At 37.7% G+C, this 13,737-nt stretch overlaps 1 protein-coding gene and 1 long non-coding RNA gene across 3 annotated transcripts in view; one reads left to right on the top strand and one right to left on the bottom strand.

Moving 5' to 3' along the window:
• The window catches only part of LOC309503545, a 47,857-nt gene that overhangs the window by 16,572 nt on the left and 17,548 nt on the right, over window positions 1-13,737 (top strand). The gene's annotated exons all lie outside the window — the stretch shown is intronic.
• Window positions 139-13,737, bottom strand: part of mylka (myosin, light chain kinase a) — a 116,422-nt gene continuing 102,823 nt past the window's right edge. For both annotated transcript variants that reach the window (XM_082176030.1, XM_082176031.1), the window contains 10 exons: window positions 13,656-13,691; window positions 12,806-12,893; window positions 12,503-12,706; window positions 9,805-10,022; window positions 9,428-9,551; window positions 6,578-6,730; window positions 6,193-6,316; window positions 5,922-6,012; window positions 4,348-4,470; window positions 139-1,857 (listed from right to left, as the gene is read on the bottom strand). In XM_082176030.1, coding sequence (XP_082032156.1) covers window positions 1,610-1,857; window positions 4,348-4,470; window positions 5,922-6,012; window positions 6,193-6,316; window positions 6,578-6,730; window positions 9,428-9,551; window positions 9,805-10,022; window positions 12,503-12,706; window positions 12,806-12,893; window positions 13,656-13,691 — 1,409 coding nt within the window. In that variant the 3' untranslated portion in view covers window positions 139-1,609. The remainder of the gene's footprint in view (window positions 1,858-4,347; window positions 4,471-5,921; window positions 6,013-6,192; window positions 6,317-6,577; window positions 6,731-9,427; window positions 9,552-9,804; window positions 10,023-12,502; window positions 12,707-12,805; window positions 12,894-13,655; window positions 13,692-13,737) is intronic.

Below are 13,737 nucleotides of genomic sequence, written 5' to 3'. Positions count from 1 at the left end.
ACTATTCTTCCGCAAAATGCATGCAGTTTTAGTTTTTTTTAACCACAAGAGGGGCAAAAGTTACATGTTAACTATCAATTACTTTACTAACTTTCAATGACTAGTCAAGTTGTTTTTTGAGTGAGCACACATATACAATTTGTTTGTGATCAAAATTTATTCTTTAAAAGTGAATAACTACATTTGTAGTGTTCTCATTACAATGCAATCTGCACTTTATCAAACGCATATATATATATGTAAACACATTAAAGAAATATAATCTACAGACATTCCTAATACAATAAACATACATTTAAAATGTGTCTCCAAATATCTGTTGAGTTCTGCTACTGTGACAGTTGGTGAAAAAGAGGAAAATGTCTCCAAATGAAAACACACAACCTTACTTGAGTTTACAGTGCTTAAAAAAAGCTGTCATAACAGACAGGAAGTGCTGCTCAATTCAAACAGTCTCGCACAAACACACATGTGAGTTTAGGTTGGAAAAAAAACTACTTGTAGAGTAAATTGTGGTGATGAAGAACAAGCAACCAATGGAATGTGAGTAACATTAAAGGGATAGTTCACCCCAAAAAAAAGAAATTAGCCCATGATTTACTCACCCTCAAGCCATCCTAGGTGTATATGACATTCTTCTTTCAGACGAATACAATCGGAGTTATATTTAAAAATGTCCAGGCTCCCAAGCTTTATAATGGCAGTGAATGGCCGTTTCTGTTTTAAAGTCCATAAAAGTGCATCTATCCATCATTAAAGTGTATCAGTCCATCATAAAAGTGCATCTATCCATTATAAAAGTGCATCTATCCATCATAAAAGTGCTCCACACGGCTCCGGGGAGTTCATAAAGGCCTACTGAAGCGAATCGGTGCGTTTGTGTAAGAAAAAATATGAATATTTAACACGTTACAAAGTAAAATTCTAGCTTCCGGCCAAACGACCATACGCAGTCTACTTACGCCTAAAGCGCAACTTACACAACTTATGACGTCAGAAGTAGTGTAGTGCATCATGGCGTAGCGTAAATATCAGCTGTACGTCGCATTACTCGCACAAGTTGCACTTTACACTTAAGTGCAATCCATATGTTCGTTTGGCCGGAAGCTAGTTATTTTACTTGATAAAGTTTTAAATATGGATATTTTTCTTACACGAACGCATCGCATCACTTCACTTCAGAAGACCTTTATTAACCCCCCAGAGCTGTGTGGAGCACTTTTATGATGGATAGATGCACTTTTATGGACTTCAAAACAGCCATTCAATGCCATTATAAAGCTTGGAAGAGCCAGGACATTATTTTTTAAATATAACTCCGATTGTATTTGTCTGAAAGAAGAAAGTAATGTACACTTAGGCTAATTTTCATTTTTGGGTGAACTATCCCTTTAAAGCCATGTGATAAATAAATCTGATATCTGACTCTGGCTGTTGCATAAATACAAAAAAACAAACAAATTGGAAGTGCAATAAAGGAAATGCAGCAAAAGGTGATCAGAGGTCTTCATTATCCTCATCATCATTGTCATCATGTGGAAGTCCAAAAGACAGTGAGAATAAAAGCACCACGTGAAAAAGAAAGAAACATGGCAAAAGAGATTGTCTTCTATTCTTCCTCCTCCTCCTCCTCCTCCTCCTCCTCTCCACCCATCACTTCTACGATGAGTTCGGCGGTGCAGATGGCCTCCCCGATGCTGTTCATGGCCTTGCAGGTGTACTTTGCGTCATCATCACCGTTGACCTCAGAAATGACCAGACTGCAGTTTCCATCTTCATCATAATCAATCTGAAAATGGCGCGTCTCTTTTATCGGCTGGTCGTCCTTATACCACACCACCTCTGGGTCAGGATAACCTGTTTGTACACCATAAAAAATATACATAACTATTAAATAAAATATATGAATAACTTGACACAAAAAGCATGACTATTAAAAAATCTTAATTACTGCATTATTACTACTGTTAAAAGTTTGGGGTCAAAGGATGCATAAATTTATCAAAAGTGACAGTAAATTTCTGAAGGATCAGATAACACTGAAGACTGGTGTAATGATGCTGACCATTTAACTTTGCCATTACCTGAATATCATAAAGGGTTTGTTCAACCAAAAATGTTATATCCCATAATTTACTCAAGCTCAAGCCATCCTGGGTGTATATGACTGTGATACTAAAAAATATCCTGGCTCTTTCAAGCTTTATAATGGGAGCGAATGGTACCTTTTTTTTTGTGCATCCATCCCTCATAAAAGTAATCCATACGACTCCAGGGGGTTAATAAAGGCCTTCTGAAACGAATCCATGCGGTTTTTATAAAAAAAATCCATATTTATAACTTTATAAACAAACACTGGCTTCCGATAACGGCCGCACACAAGTCTAGATCCGGCGGAAGAGTGACATCTGACTCGACGACCTCTGACCCGACGCATGACGAGTCAGAGTGACCTCTGACCCGACGCATGACGAGTGACCTCTGACCCGACGCATGACGAGTGACCTCTGACCCGACGCATGACGTAGGATGTAGGAGTAGCGTAAGCTCAGGTGAGAGTCGACGACCTCTGGCCCGACGCATGACGTAGGAGTAGCGTAAGTAAAGTCAAATTTATTAAACCGTGATGTCATCGTCCAGCTCAGTTCAGTTCTGAGTAAGCACCTAAGTAAGCGCAGGTGAGAGTCGACGACCTCTGACCTGACGCATGACGTGGTTCAGACAAATAGAGCTGGGCAACAAACTCAAGCTCCTCCCACATTTCTCTTTAAAGGGGTCATATGATGGTTCTAAAAATAACATTATTTTGTGTATTTGGTTTAATGCAATGTGTTTACACGGTTTTAGATTAAAAAAAGTCATTATTTTACACATACCGTACATTATTGTTGCTCCTCTATGCCCCGCCTTTCTGAAACGTGCGGTGTGCTCTGATTGGCCAGCGATCCTGTGAATTGGGATTGGCCCGAATACCTTAAGCATGTGACGGAAATGTCACGGCCCTTACCATATATGGAACATGAGCTCCCAAAGCAATAATGACAGGTGAAAATGTCGGTTCAACCTATCAATTCGAGCCCGAATCTGATCCGGAAAATGCAGATGAACAACTTTGCCAGCGCGACTGGACCAGAACGTATCAGATTGGTAAAGTTTTATTTGTTGCATCCATTGGGGACATAATTACTGATTATAATGACTTATACTGTCTTTTTATGCGTAGCATCGCGCCGCGCTACAGGGGGGGAGAACACTATGTAAACATAAAACCACGTCTGCATTTGTGATCGTAGAAACGACAAACAAGCGCTACTCTATACTGGTCACAACTCGCGTTTGAATAGTCAGCAGCAAATTCTTAAAATATGAGAACATACTTACAGGCTGTGTTTGTGAGTCAGAAGCGCCACACTGTACTTGCAAAGATGGAATTGCCCCACTTTTTAGAATCAGCCTTTGTGCACAGCTGGCCTTGTACTCTCGCAGGTTCTGGAAACAGTCCTCCGAAAAATGTGCAGCACACAGTCGAATATTTAAGTTTTACTGTTCTGGAACAGTGTTGTAAATAAAGCTTAACCACTGTTTTCTAATTGTGTCCTCTTTTGGAAGGCCAAACAAAGTAGTTTGGCTTTCGCAACGAAAAACACAGCGTCTCCACGACATGGCGGCGCTGGCGGCAACAATACAGCGAGAATAAAAGTTACGCCTTCTTTCTTTGCGTATTCGTTTGGGTGGTGTTATGAAATTCTGCCCCCACACACTGATGTAGATTTGTAGATTTGAACGAAGCGTTTTAGGAAGGCATGGCTGAGCCTTAACTTTTACAAAGAATATCTCTTTGGGTGTGAGACTTTGAGCTTTGTAACTCTGCAGATCTTATACATGCACAGACAGCTACATAACACACTAAAGAAAAAGGAAAACAAGAAATCACATTATATGACCCCTTTAAAAATTCTCGTTTTAGGCTTCTAATTTTTGACCGGTGTTTTCTTTTGCTCTGTCCTCGTGAGTCGGGTCAGAGGTCGCTCTTCTGCCGGAACTCGACTTGCATACAGCTGTTACCAGAAGCCAGTGATTTTAAGTTATAAATATGGATTTTTCTCACAAAAACGCATAACTTTGCTTCAAAAGGCCTTTATAAACCCCCTGGAGCCATATTCATAAGTAAATGCTATTCATAATATTTATGGAACAGGAAAATTGGCTGTGGTAAACATTTCAACACATTGGGCACCCGGTATTAAGTCATCTTTAAACCTGTAATTTTATTTTACACCGTGTTTAATCAATGCACCATGTTTTATCCATAGACTGTTTCAGCATTATGTAACCATATAATTTTACCTTCAATTTTGCAGTCGAATCGAGCAGCGCTGCCCTCCACCACCTCGACGTCTTTAATAACAGAGCTGAACGTGGGTTTCATTAGCGTCTTCTGCTCCAATTCAGCAGAAAACTGTTTGTCCTCTATGATAGATAAACAGGAAGATTTTGGACATTAATAACAATGTTAACGACTTTAACATTTACTAACTCATTTGTATGAATTTAGTAATAAAGACAGAGGTTTGAAATAAGAAAGATTTTTACACATAAGGAGTAGTGCAGTATATCACCTTTAAGACAAGACATAGTACAGGTATGATAACACAATGTTTTTCTTTTTTCTCATCAAAGACAGCCTCAATTTATTTATTTGAAAAATACACATTTTCAATAAGCACACTTCTTTAGCACAGTGTCTGACTGTGTTAAAGAGGACCTAGCCTATATGCACTTTTAAACAAGGCTTGGTTTTGTCTTTTGGGTCTACTAGAATAGGTTTTCATATTTGAATGTTAAGAAAAAAACAAAATTCCCCACATATTTTACATTGTTGCAGCGCCTCTCTTCCCAATCTGTCAGTAACGCTCTGGGGTGTGTTTCCAGAAAGCATCGTTAGCCAACTATGGTCGCAAGTTCCGTCATTATCAACATAGTTCAACGATTTGCCATTTCCTGAAAACCATAGTTCCAACATTCAGTATATACTATATATTTTATTCTATTTAAATAGAGTAGGCATGTGTGTAAAATGCGCAAGAGAACTATGTTGTGTAAGGGAACCTGCAAGGAATCAAACATCAAATATATCAAAATAACATGGAACAAAAACAGTGAAATAGCACTGTCATGTTCATTACAGCTGCATCTCAGATCTCAAATAGATTAATTAGTAGAAATTACTGGTACTCCTCCACCTGTGCATGATGTCATTAACGACAGTCCTACTGTGTATTGTTGAACCAATATGGTTAAAACGAAAAGAGGTGCGACTATGTTACAGTTTCGGGAAACATTCAAGACTAGTTGATTCGTTTCTCAAACGATGTACTATGGTAGTTAATCAGCGAGTTACATCGTTGTACGGAAAACGCTCAACTTTTTAGTTTCTGCCTCTATGAAGCCCCTCCTCCTGAAAAGCATGTCCTTTGATTGGTTGGCTGGACCAGTGTGTTGAGATTGGTCAACCGCTTCGAGCGTGTCAGAAATGTCATGTCCCTTACCATAACTGCATTAGATCCAGGGTGGGGGAAAAAACAGCGTCTCTTGGACATGGCGACAACACACTACTAATGCAACTCCGCCCCTTTAATTTGCATATGCCTTAGCTGGGAAGTAATTAAATGGAATAAAACTCAAAACTACAGTCGAGGTCCTCCAGGGAGTTCAGAAACAGTGATACAGAGAATACTGTGACTCCCTTTGGAGTGACTTGGTGCTTTGGAACTTTGCAGACCATTTCAATGCTCAAACAGCAACATTACACACTAAAGAGCATTAAAATGTAAAAAAGCATATCATGTCCTCTTTAAAATTAACTAGCTGAATCACTACAAGTCTTTTATTTAAGGGTCGGTCATTCAGAAATGTTGTACCTTCAGTGGGGGAACCCTTTTTGGCATGAACCCCTGCCATCAATGCCATGTTAGACAGTCGACCAATAGCTCGTACCGCGTGTCCTGTTTTCTGGAGAAGAGATTGCAAAACTATCAGTTATCACTTTATTCACCAACAAATCAGTAACAGAACTGTGATAAACACACCGCAAGAAGATCTTTAGCTCGTTTTAATCAGACTTTCAATAATAGAAGAAACAAGGAGAAAACCAGCATTTTATGTCACATTATTATTATTATAGATCCTAACCTGCCACTTTCTTCTCAGAATATACTTCTTCATCCTCTCTTTAGAAAGCTTCTTGGCCTCCATGATGGAGGTGTCCTGTTTGAGCCATGGGTGCTGGAAACACTGATCACAGGTCAGACGAGCTCTGCAGACAAAAAACACAGACACTGATCTTTAACTGCTTAGAGAGAGAGAGCTTTGAGGGGAAAAAGTGTGAAAAAGAAAATGTATAGTGTCAGACAAAGATTTGTACCTCAGAGAGCACTGATGCATGATGCAAGACGGGGGAAATCAAGTAAATCAGACATTTAAAATTACTCACCGTATAAGGCAACAAATACACTTTCAAGTATTTTTCTGAATAAGGATTTGGCATTGTGAAAGTGAAGCAGAGATGTGCACTCACTTCTTGTCTTTCTTCAGCAGGCTACTGATAAAGTCTTTGGCCTCGTCTGAGATCTCATCAAATGCATCGTCTTCAAAGTCCCACGTCGCTGAGGTCACATTAGACAGCGTCTCATTATCATTGTCCCCCATGAAGGGAGACAAACCACTGACACTAAACACAACAAGAAACAATGAAAAAAATAAAATAAGTAGAGCTATAAAAATTTTCACACTAATGTGACAGAAAAAAATCTAAGTTGTTAAGTGTTCATCTTGAAATATTACTAACAATAATATAAGTTATTCTTACGTGTACTTTATACAAATTAGAAAAGATTTCACAGCAAAAAGACGTATACCATGACCTGAAAGCGGACATTTTTACAATTATACTAAAAGGCCTTTTACTTGCTTCTTGATGCCCAGATTAACACTGGAGAACTGAGGAGATCACAGAGAAACACAAAATATCTACAGCTCCATCTTTCTGTTACCAAAGATACTGTACACTCTTATCACATACATACTGTATAAACTCATACAACTCTGACAGATAGCTGATAAAACAGACAACAAAAAATACACGAGGGACTGTAGTATTCCTCTAGTTTCCAAAAGTAAAAATGCAAACACCATGCCGAAGTGTTTTCCATTTAAAACAGGAAAGACTGTTGAGCAACAAAATCTCACACATTCTTCCCAACAACAATAGTGTGGGACGATCACCCCTGTGGAAAAGAAGTGTGCTTAAGTGTACTGAATATGCACTTGTACTGTAGTTCAAATCTTAAAAGTATTACCATATTATTAAAGGGATACTTCACCTCTGGAAAGATGAATGTGTATTTAAAATAGGTCATTTGTGTAGAAGAAATGTGAAGAAATTTTTGAATTTGGAGCTTTCTAGACTGAGAAAAGCCAGAAAATGTATTTTTGGCTTATGTGGATGAAAGACAACAACTCCCAGAATGCACTTGCTTCGCTGCCCTAGGAGGCCACTCCCAAGCCACGCCTACCGGTAAGAGAGCGCAGTTGAAAACAAGGCTTGGCTACTATTTGAGACTCCGTGACGAGTTTGCCAGGGATTTCGAGATTGCCCAAAATGTCCGGGATTCGGCTTTTGCGTTCTACAGTCGCCATTCATTATATTTACTGTGGCGAGCAGGACGAGGCTGACGGCCGCGGGAGAACTCATTACTGAGACGCGCCGATCTCGTATCTCTCACGGAGGAGCGGGAATTTTCTTAGCAATGTTAAAACGCACATCAACCGATCACTTGTTTAGCGTTCATGTAAACACTACATTCACATTCACCAATCGGAATGAATTCAGTTAGATTGAAACAAAAGGTGTGCATGTAAACAATGAATGGCGACTGCAGAAAGCAAAAGCCGAATCCCGGACATTTTCAACGATCTCGCCCGCCGGACAAGTCCGGGAAAAAGAGGATGGTAACCCCTACTACTCAGCATTCTCCTACTACTCAGCTTTCTTCACAGAACAAAAGCCTGTTAGCTTAGCTTCCAAAGAAAGATGGCTGACACTGTGTGTACATTCTGTGAGTGAGATCCCACCTCCTGTGGGCGGCCTGAAAACATGCGGAACAACGCCTTCTACTGGCTGTAGTCTTTAGCCTCTGGCCAGAAAATCCTCAAATGACGCAAAATGACGATTTTTGCGTCATCGGAGGATTTTTTCCAGACAAAAAATACATAAATCTCTTGTCTCAGGGGGATATGAGGGTGGAAAGCACGGTAATTCGAAAATACTACAGGTTTTCTACTAATACAAAGCTTAATGCTAAATCCTGAAGTATCCCTTTAAGTGTCAGTACTAGGGTATATTCTTTTAAAGTATATTGTTTCTGTAATAGTCTTTTTAAAGAATGATAAAGTATACTTGATTTCCACAAAATTGGAACATGTCAATTATGAGGCTCAACAAATTGGGACCATAGGCAAGGACACACCCTGGACAATTATATACAGTCAAACCAAAAATTATTCAGACACCAGATAATTTTTTTTATATTTCTTTACTAGTGGGTGCAGGATACTTTAGTTAATTTATATAAGGATAGCAAAATAAAGTAAACTGTGACATATGATACCAAAAAATTCTTCATACAGTGGCTACCAGTAAAATGTATAAAAATTTGGGACCAAAAATTATTCCGACACTTTGACCTGACCATGTTTTGCTTAAGTGTTTTTTCTTTAATTGCTAATGTGACCTTTTTACACCACAGACTGAACAAAATTAAGCATTTCTTGGTAATTGGTTGACCTAAACTTGTGTAATCTAATTGTGTAGTTAAATCTAACAGCTGACAGCTATTCAACCTAATTCATTTGTGAGACAGTCTAACAGAAGGATGGCCAAAACCAGTGAAGTATCAACCGATTTGATATTAGTTCTTGTCATATTTTATTGCCATTTTCTAAACTATAGCAACTAAACGGTGATAATGTGAGAAATGTTGAAAGTGTCTGAATACATTTTAGTTTGACTGTAATTACTTAATTGTTTGGATAATTTAGGCTTCCATCAACCAATAAGAGTGTAGTACTTCTTAGCACGTTTACATTTATTCCATATTATTTTGCAGATTTTACACCAAGATCAGCACAGAAAATGGGAAAAAAAATCCATTGGCCATAAAGGTAATTTCTCTTCAGAATGGATGTGATATGTATTGAGCAAAACAACGACACTATTGCCTTCTGTAGCGCTGCTTTACAGCACAATTTGATGAAGTTTGCATCATTGATCATTATTTTCCTCTTTATTACTATGAAGCTTTCTTTAAACAATCTGAAACAATTGTATAAAGTACATAAACAAGGGTGACTTGACTTGTGTACTCACAGGATGTAGCAGATAACTCCTATACTCCACATGTCTGTAGTGTAACTGATGGCCTCATAATTAATCACCTCTGGAGCCACAAACTCTGGGGTGCCAAAAAGGACTTTCAGAGATCCAGCATTCTCTACAGTCATACACAAGACACAAACCAATTTCATGATTTAATTTTAAAACAATATGTGATATAAAAAAAAAAAAAACCAAATGACTATAAATGGCTGCTCAGTTGAAATTATAATTGAAAAGCATTGGAAAATGTCAAAATGATATACTGACCATCATTAAGTCTTAAATAAATTAAAGTCCAAATACAATCTTTTTTCTAATTATTATTCCTGAATTAAATTATTAATTAATAATTAAAAACATGCAATTACCCAGTCTGCGTGCCAGTCCAAAGTCAATTAGTTTGATTTTGCTGCCAGTCTTATTGACACACATGATGTTCTCAGGTTTGAGGTCCAGGTGGACGATGCCTTTCTTATGGATGAAATTTACTCCATCCACAATCTGGAGCATGTATTTGATCACCTCTCTCTCTGTCAGCTCAAAGTCCTCATCTATTATCCGATCAAACAGTTCCCCTCCAGAGATCCTGAAGAACATCAAAGTTCAGCCAATACACCAGACACATTATATTAAAAGCTTCAAACCCTGTAAGAGTTTATCTTTGAACTGTCCTTCACTTAACCTCTTCTTAACTTCTACTAAAAGCGACTTAAAACAAAGGGGACATATGGAATAATGCCTAAAATGTATTACATCCCAGTCTGACATACAGTGGCAAGAATGAGTTACAACAGCTTCCAATCTACTGGGAAGGCTTTCCACAAGATTTGGAAGTTTTTCTGAGGGGAATTGTTACCCATTCATCCAGTAGAGCATTTTTGAGGTCAAACACTATGTTTCCATCCACCTACTTTTATGCACATTTTGGGATATCCCATAAAAACATTGGACAGAAACGGCAATATGCGCATAAATAAATAAAATAAAAAAAACACACAAAAAACATGCGCTCAATTGAGTCGGATAAACTTTTTGTGCAAAACGTGCATAAACTACAATGGAAAAATGGATTGCGCATCAAAAAAGACATGTGACTTTGCGATGGGACAGCATAACTGGACTAACCAGTGGACCGATCTCATTGCACTACATCTGAAATGCTGCTTTGGTTGTTCTGAAATGCAAAGTCTATCGTCAAAGTGGTTCGGTATAATTACCTCCCAGAACTGTCTTACATGACTGTGTTCCCAAACAGCAGGTATCCACCTCCGAAAGCAAGATAACTTTATTGGCGTTTTGCCTACGCGCTCTGAGGCGCAAGTCATTTATTATATACAACATTATTATATACAGTGGCTTACTCTGCCTACTGTAGAAACATCCATTTACTGATATTTAGCGCCAGTTTATCAGGAAGTGATGGTTTTGTTATCTTCGGCTCACTGGACGAAAACATTGCTTTATTCTCAAATATTCTAAGTTTTATGCCATTTTCCAATTTTGCACCCAACTTAAATTCACAACTTTGTATGGAAACATACTGATGTTGGACCTCTTGGTGTGAGGATTGCATAAAGCGGCTTGGCCATGAAAACCCATTCCATGAAACTCCCGCCGCACAGCTTTTGTGCTGATATTAATGCTTTATATGGTCTTCCGATTCATGGTTGAGATTCTGCAGTTCCTAAACGCTTCCACTTTTAAATACCACTTACAGTTGACCGAGGAATAATATCAAACTGACTTATTGCATAGCTGGCATCCTATCATAGTACCACGCTTGAATTCACTGAGCTCTTTAGAACAACCCTTTTTTCCCACAAATGTTTGTACATGCGGACTGCATGGCTAGCTGCTTGATTTTGTACACCTGTGGCAATGGGTTTGATTGAAACACCTGAATTCAATAAATAAGAGGACTTGACTATTGAGGGGCTGTTTATACAACATCATTTTCAACTAAAAACGTAAAACTTGTTATGCGTTTTGGCTGTCATTTACATGACAATGGCGTTTTGGGTGCCTAAAAATACAAACTTTTGAAACCGGGTTTAAAAGTGCACGTTTTTGAAAACGGTCTCCGTGTGTACACAATAAAAACACAAATCTTTGAAGATGAGGACGCCAAGCACATACGTATTACGAGTTCAGTCTACAGTGTTTCATCGCCATCTAATGGCCTGGCAGCAGAATACAGGGGTTTTAGTCTTTTTCGCGGATCCGTGTGAATGGGGATCGTTTTGACAATGGTGTCGTCTTTACGCGGAAAACTCACAGGAAAAAACGTCTCCGTTTTAAGCATATCGTTGTCGTGTAAACGTACCCAATTTTTTTTAATTGAAGACAGTGAGTAATCATTCAGTGAAGGGTGGATAAAATAAGCAAACCTCTGTGTTATGAGTTTTCAAATTGGAGTCAGTTAAGGAGATGAGATTGGAAGTGTGTGTTGCACAGGTGCACTGCCCTTTACATAAAGACACACAAAGCCTAACAAATCTGGTCTTCTTGAGAAAGATTGGTTAGTGTGCATCATGCCTTGATCCCAAAAGCTTACACAGTACCTTACATTTTTTTTGTATTTTCCTTAAACAGGGCTGTGTTATCAAGAAAACTTATTGAAACTTATTGAACTTATTGAAGACATATTGATACATTAGAAGAGATTTGTGATGGTCCAAAATTGGTCAGAGAATCTACTGTACAAGTTACTAAATTCAAGAGTTTACTTTCTCCACCCTGCACTCGGAATAATGAAATAAAAATGTGAAAAAAGGTTGATTATTTGTGCCTTATTAGTTTAGTCAGATTGTGTATGACATTTTCAAAAGGTTCATAACTTATTGTTGCCACTGTAACTTGACAATGACAGTGCCAAGTAATTTCTGTTAAAACAATTGTGTTATAAAAATTGGTATACTTGAAAAATTATAAAACCGCTTTTCAAATCACTAATACTTGGGTTAACATTCTGTTGTGAGTTGATTACAGGCTTAGAAAACAGTCTCATTCTCTAATCTGAGAACTGCAATTAGAAGATTAAAGCTCATAAAACACATATCTACTTACATTTCCAGCACCATTACGATGTCTGTCTTTCCCTCAAAAGCGTCGACACACTGCACAAGCTTTGAGTGATGCAGGTCATTCATGATCGCAATTTCCTGTCTGACATTTTCTTTTTCTTTGGCAGAATATGCCTTTATGAATTTCCCAGCCCAAACCTTCTTAGTGGTCTTTTCTATCAGTTTGAAAACAGTCCCGAATTTCCCTCTGAAAAATGAAAATATTTTTTTTATATATCAAATGTTCCTTCATTGTACAATAATATACATTTTTTACACCATTTTATTGATCTGCTGTCATACTCACGTGCCCAGTCGTTCTTCCACATCATAAAGGTCCTTCACTTTTACATCTGTCTTGATCATCACGTCTCTGTAGTTCAATGCCTTCTCTTCTGTTGTGGAAAGAGGAAATAGATCCATATTATTCTGAATTGTCTATAATCAGTCATATTGCAATATTTAACACTTTTAAAAAAAAATGAAAATGAAAATAGCAAAAACCCTGATAGATATTCTTTTTGAAAACCTTCCTTTTGTTGTTCTCAGTCACTTTGGCACATTTTTTATCTTAAAATTATCTAAATTGTAAGTGCAGTTGTCACTACTGTTTGCTGCAACATCAGAACTCTATATGTCTCCGAAATGTAGTTGCTCACCAAACCATTGAATTAATCCTTCAAAACCTAGTTATTGTGTCAGTAAAATGGCCAATGCCACAAATTGACTGGGAAAAGTCAATACTGTAGTACACAAAAAGAAAATTAACATTTATATACAGTACATTTTTGTAGAAATGTTTTACATGTAAACTGAAAATTCACAGTTGTTTGGAGATATGTCTTCTCCTAACATCATCACACTTATAATTTACTATTGCTCTTCCATGGCATGCAACTATGAAATTTCAGTTTACGTGTAACACAAGTCAAAGCAATTGAGAAAAACTGTAATAATTCAGTAACACTTTACCTGATATTATCAGAAAATATCAGTAAATGCAGTTGAAGCATAAGGTAAATCATCTATGCATATTCTAACAGCACAAAACGTAGAAGCATGTGCATTTTACATGCATGTAATCTATGTCTCTGATTACTAGCATGAGAGAATCATATTTTCAAATATACATCAGACACCACAAATATGACACATACCATCATCTGAGGGCTCAACTTCATCTTCTTTATTTCCTGTAAAATCAACAGACTGTTTTTATAACACATTTTAAACTGAAAT

The sequence above is a fragment of the Leuciscus leuciscus genome (genome assembly GCF_965113295.1).
Source record: "Leuciscus leuciscus genome assembly, chromosome: 7".
Lineage (NCBI taxonomy): Eukaryota > Metazoa > Chordata > Actinopteri > Cypriniformes > Leuciscidae > Leuciscus > Leuciscus leuciscus.
This window is presented reverse-complemented; position numbering and strand designations above follow the sequence as displayed.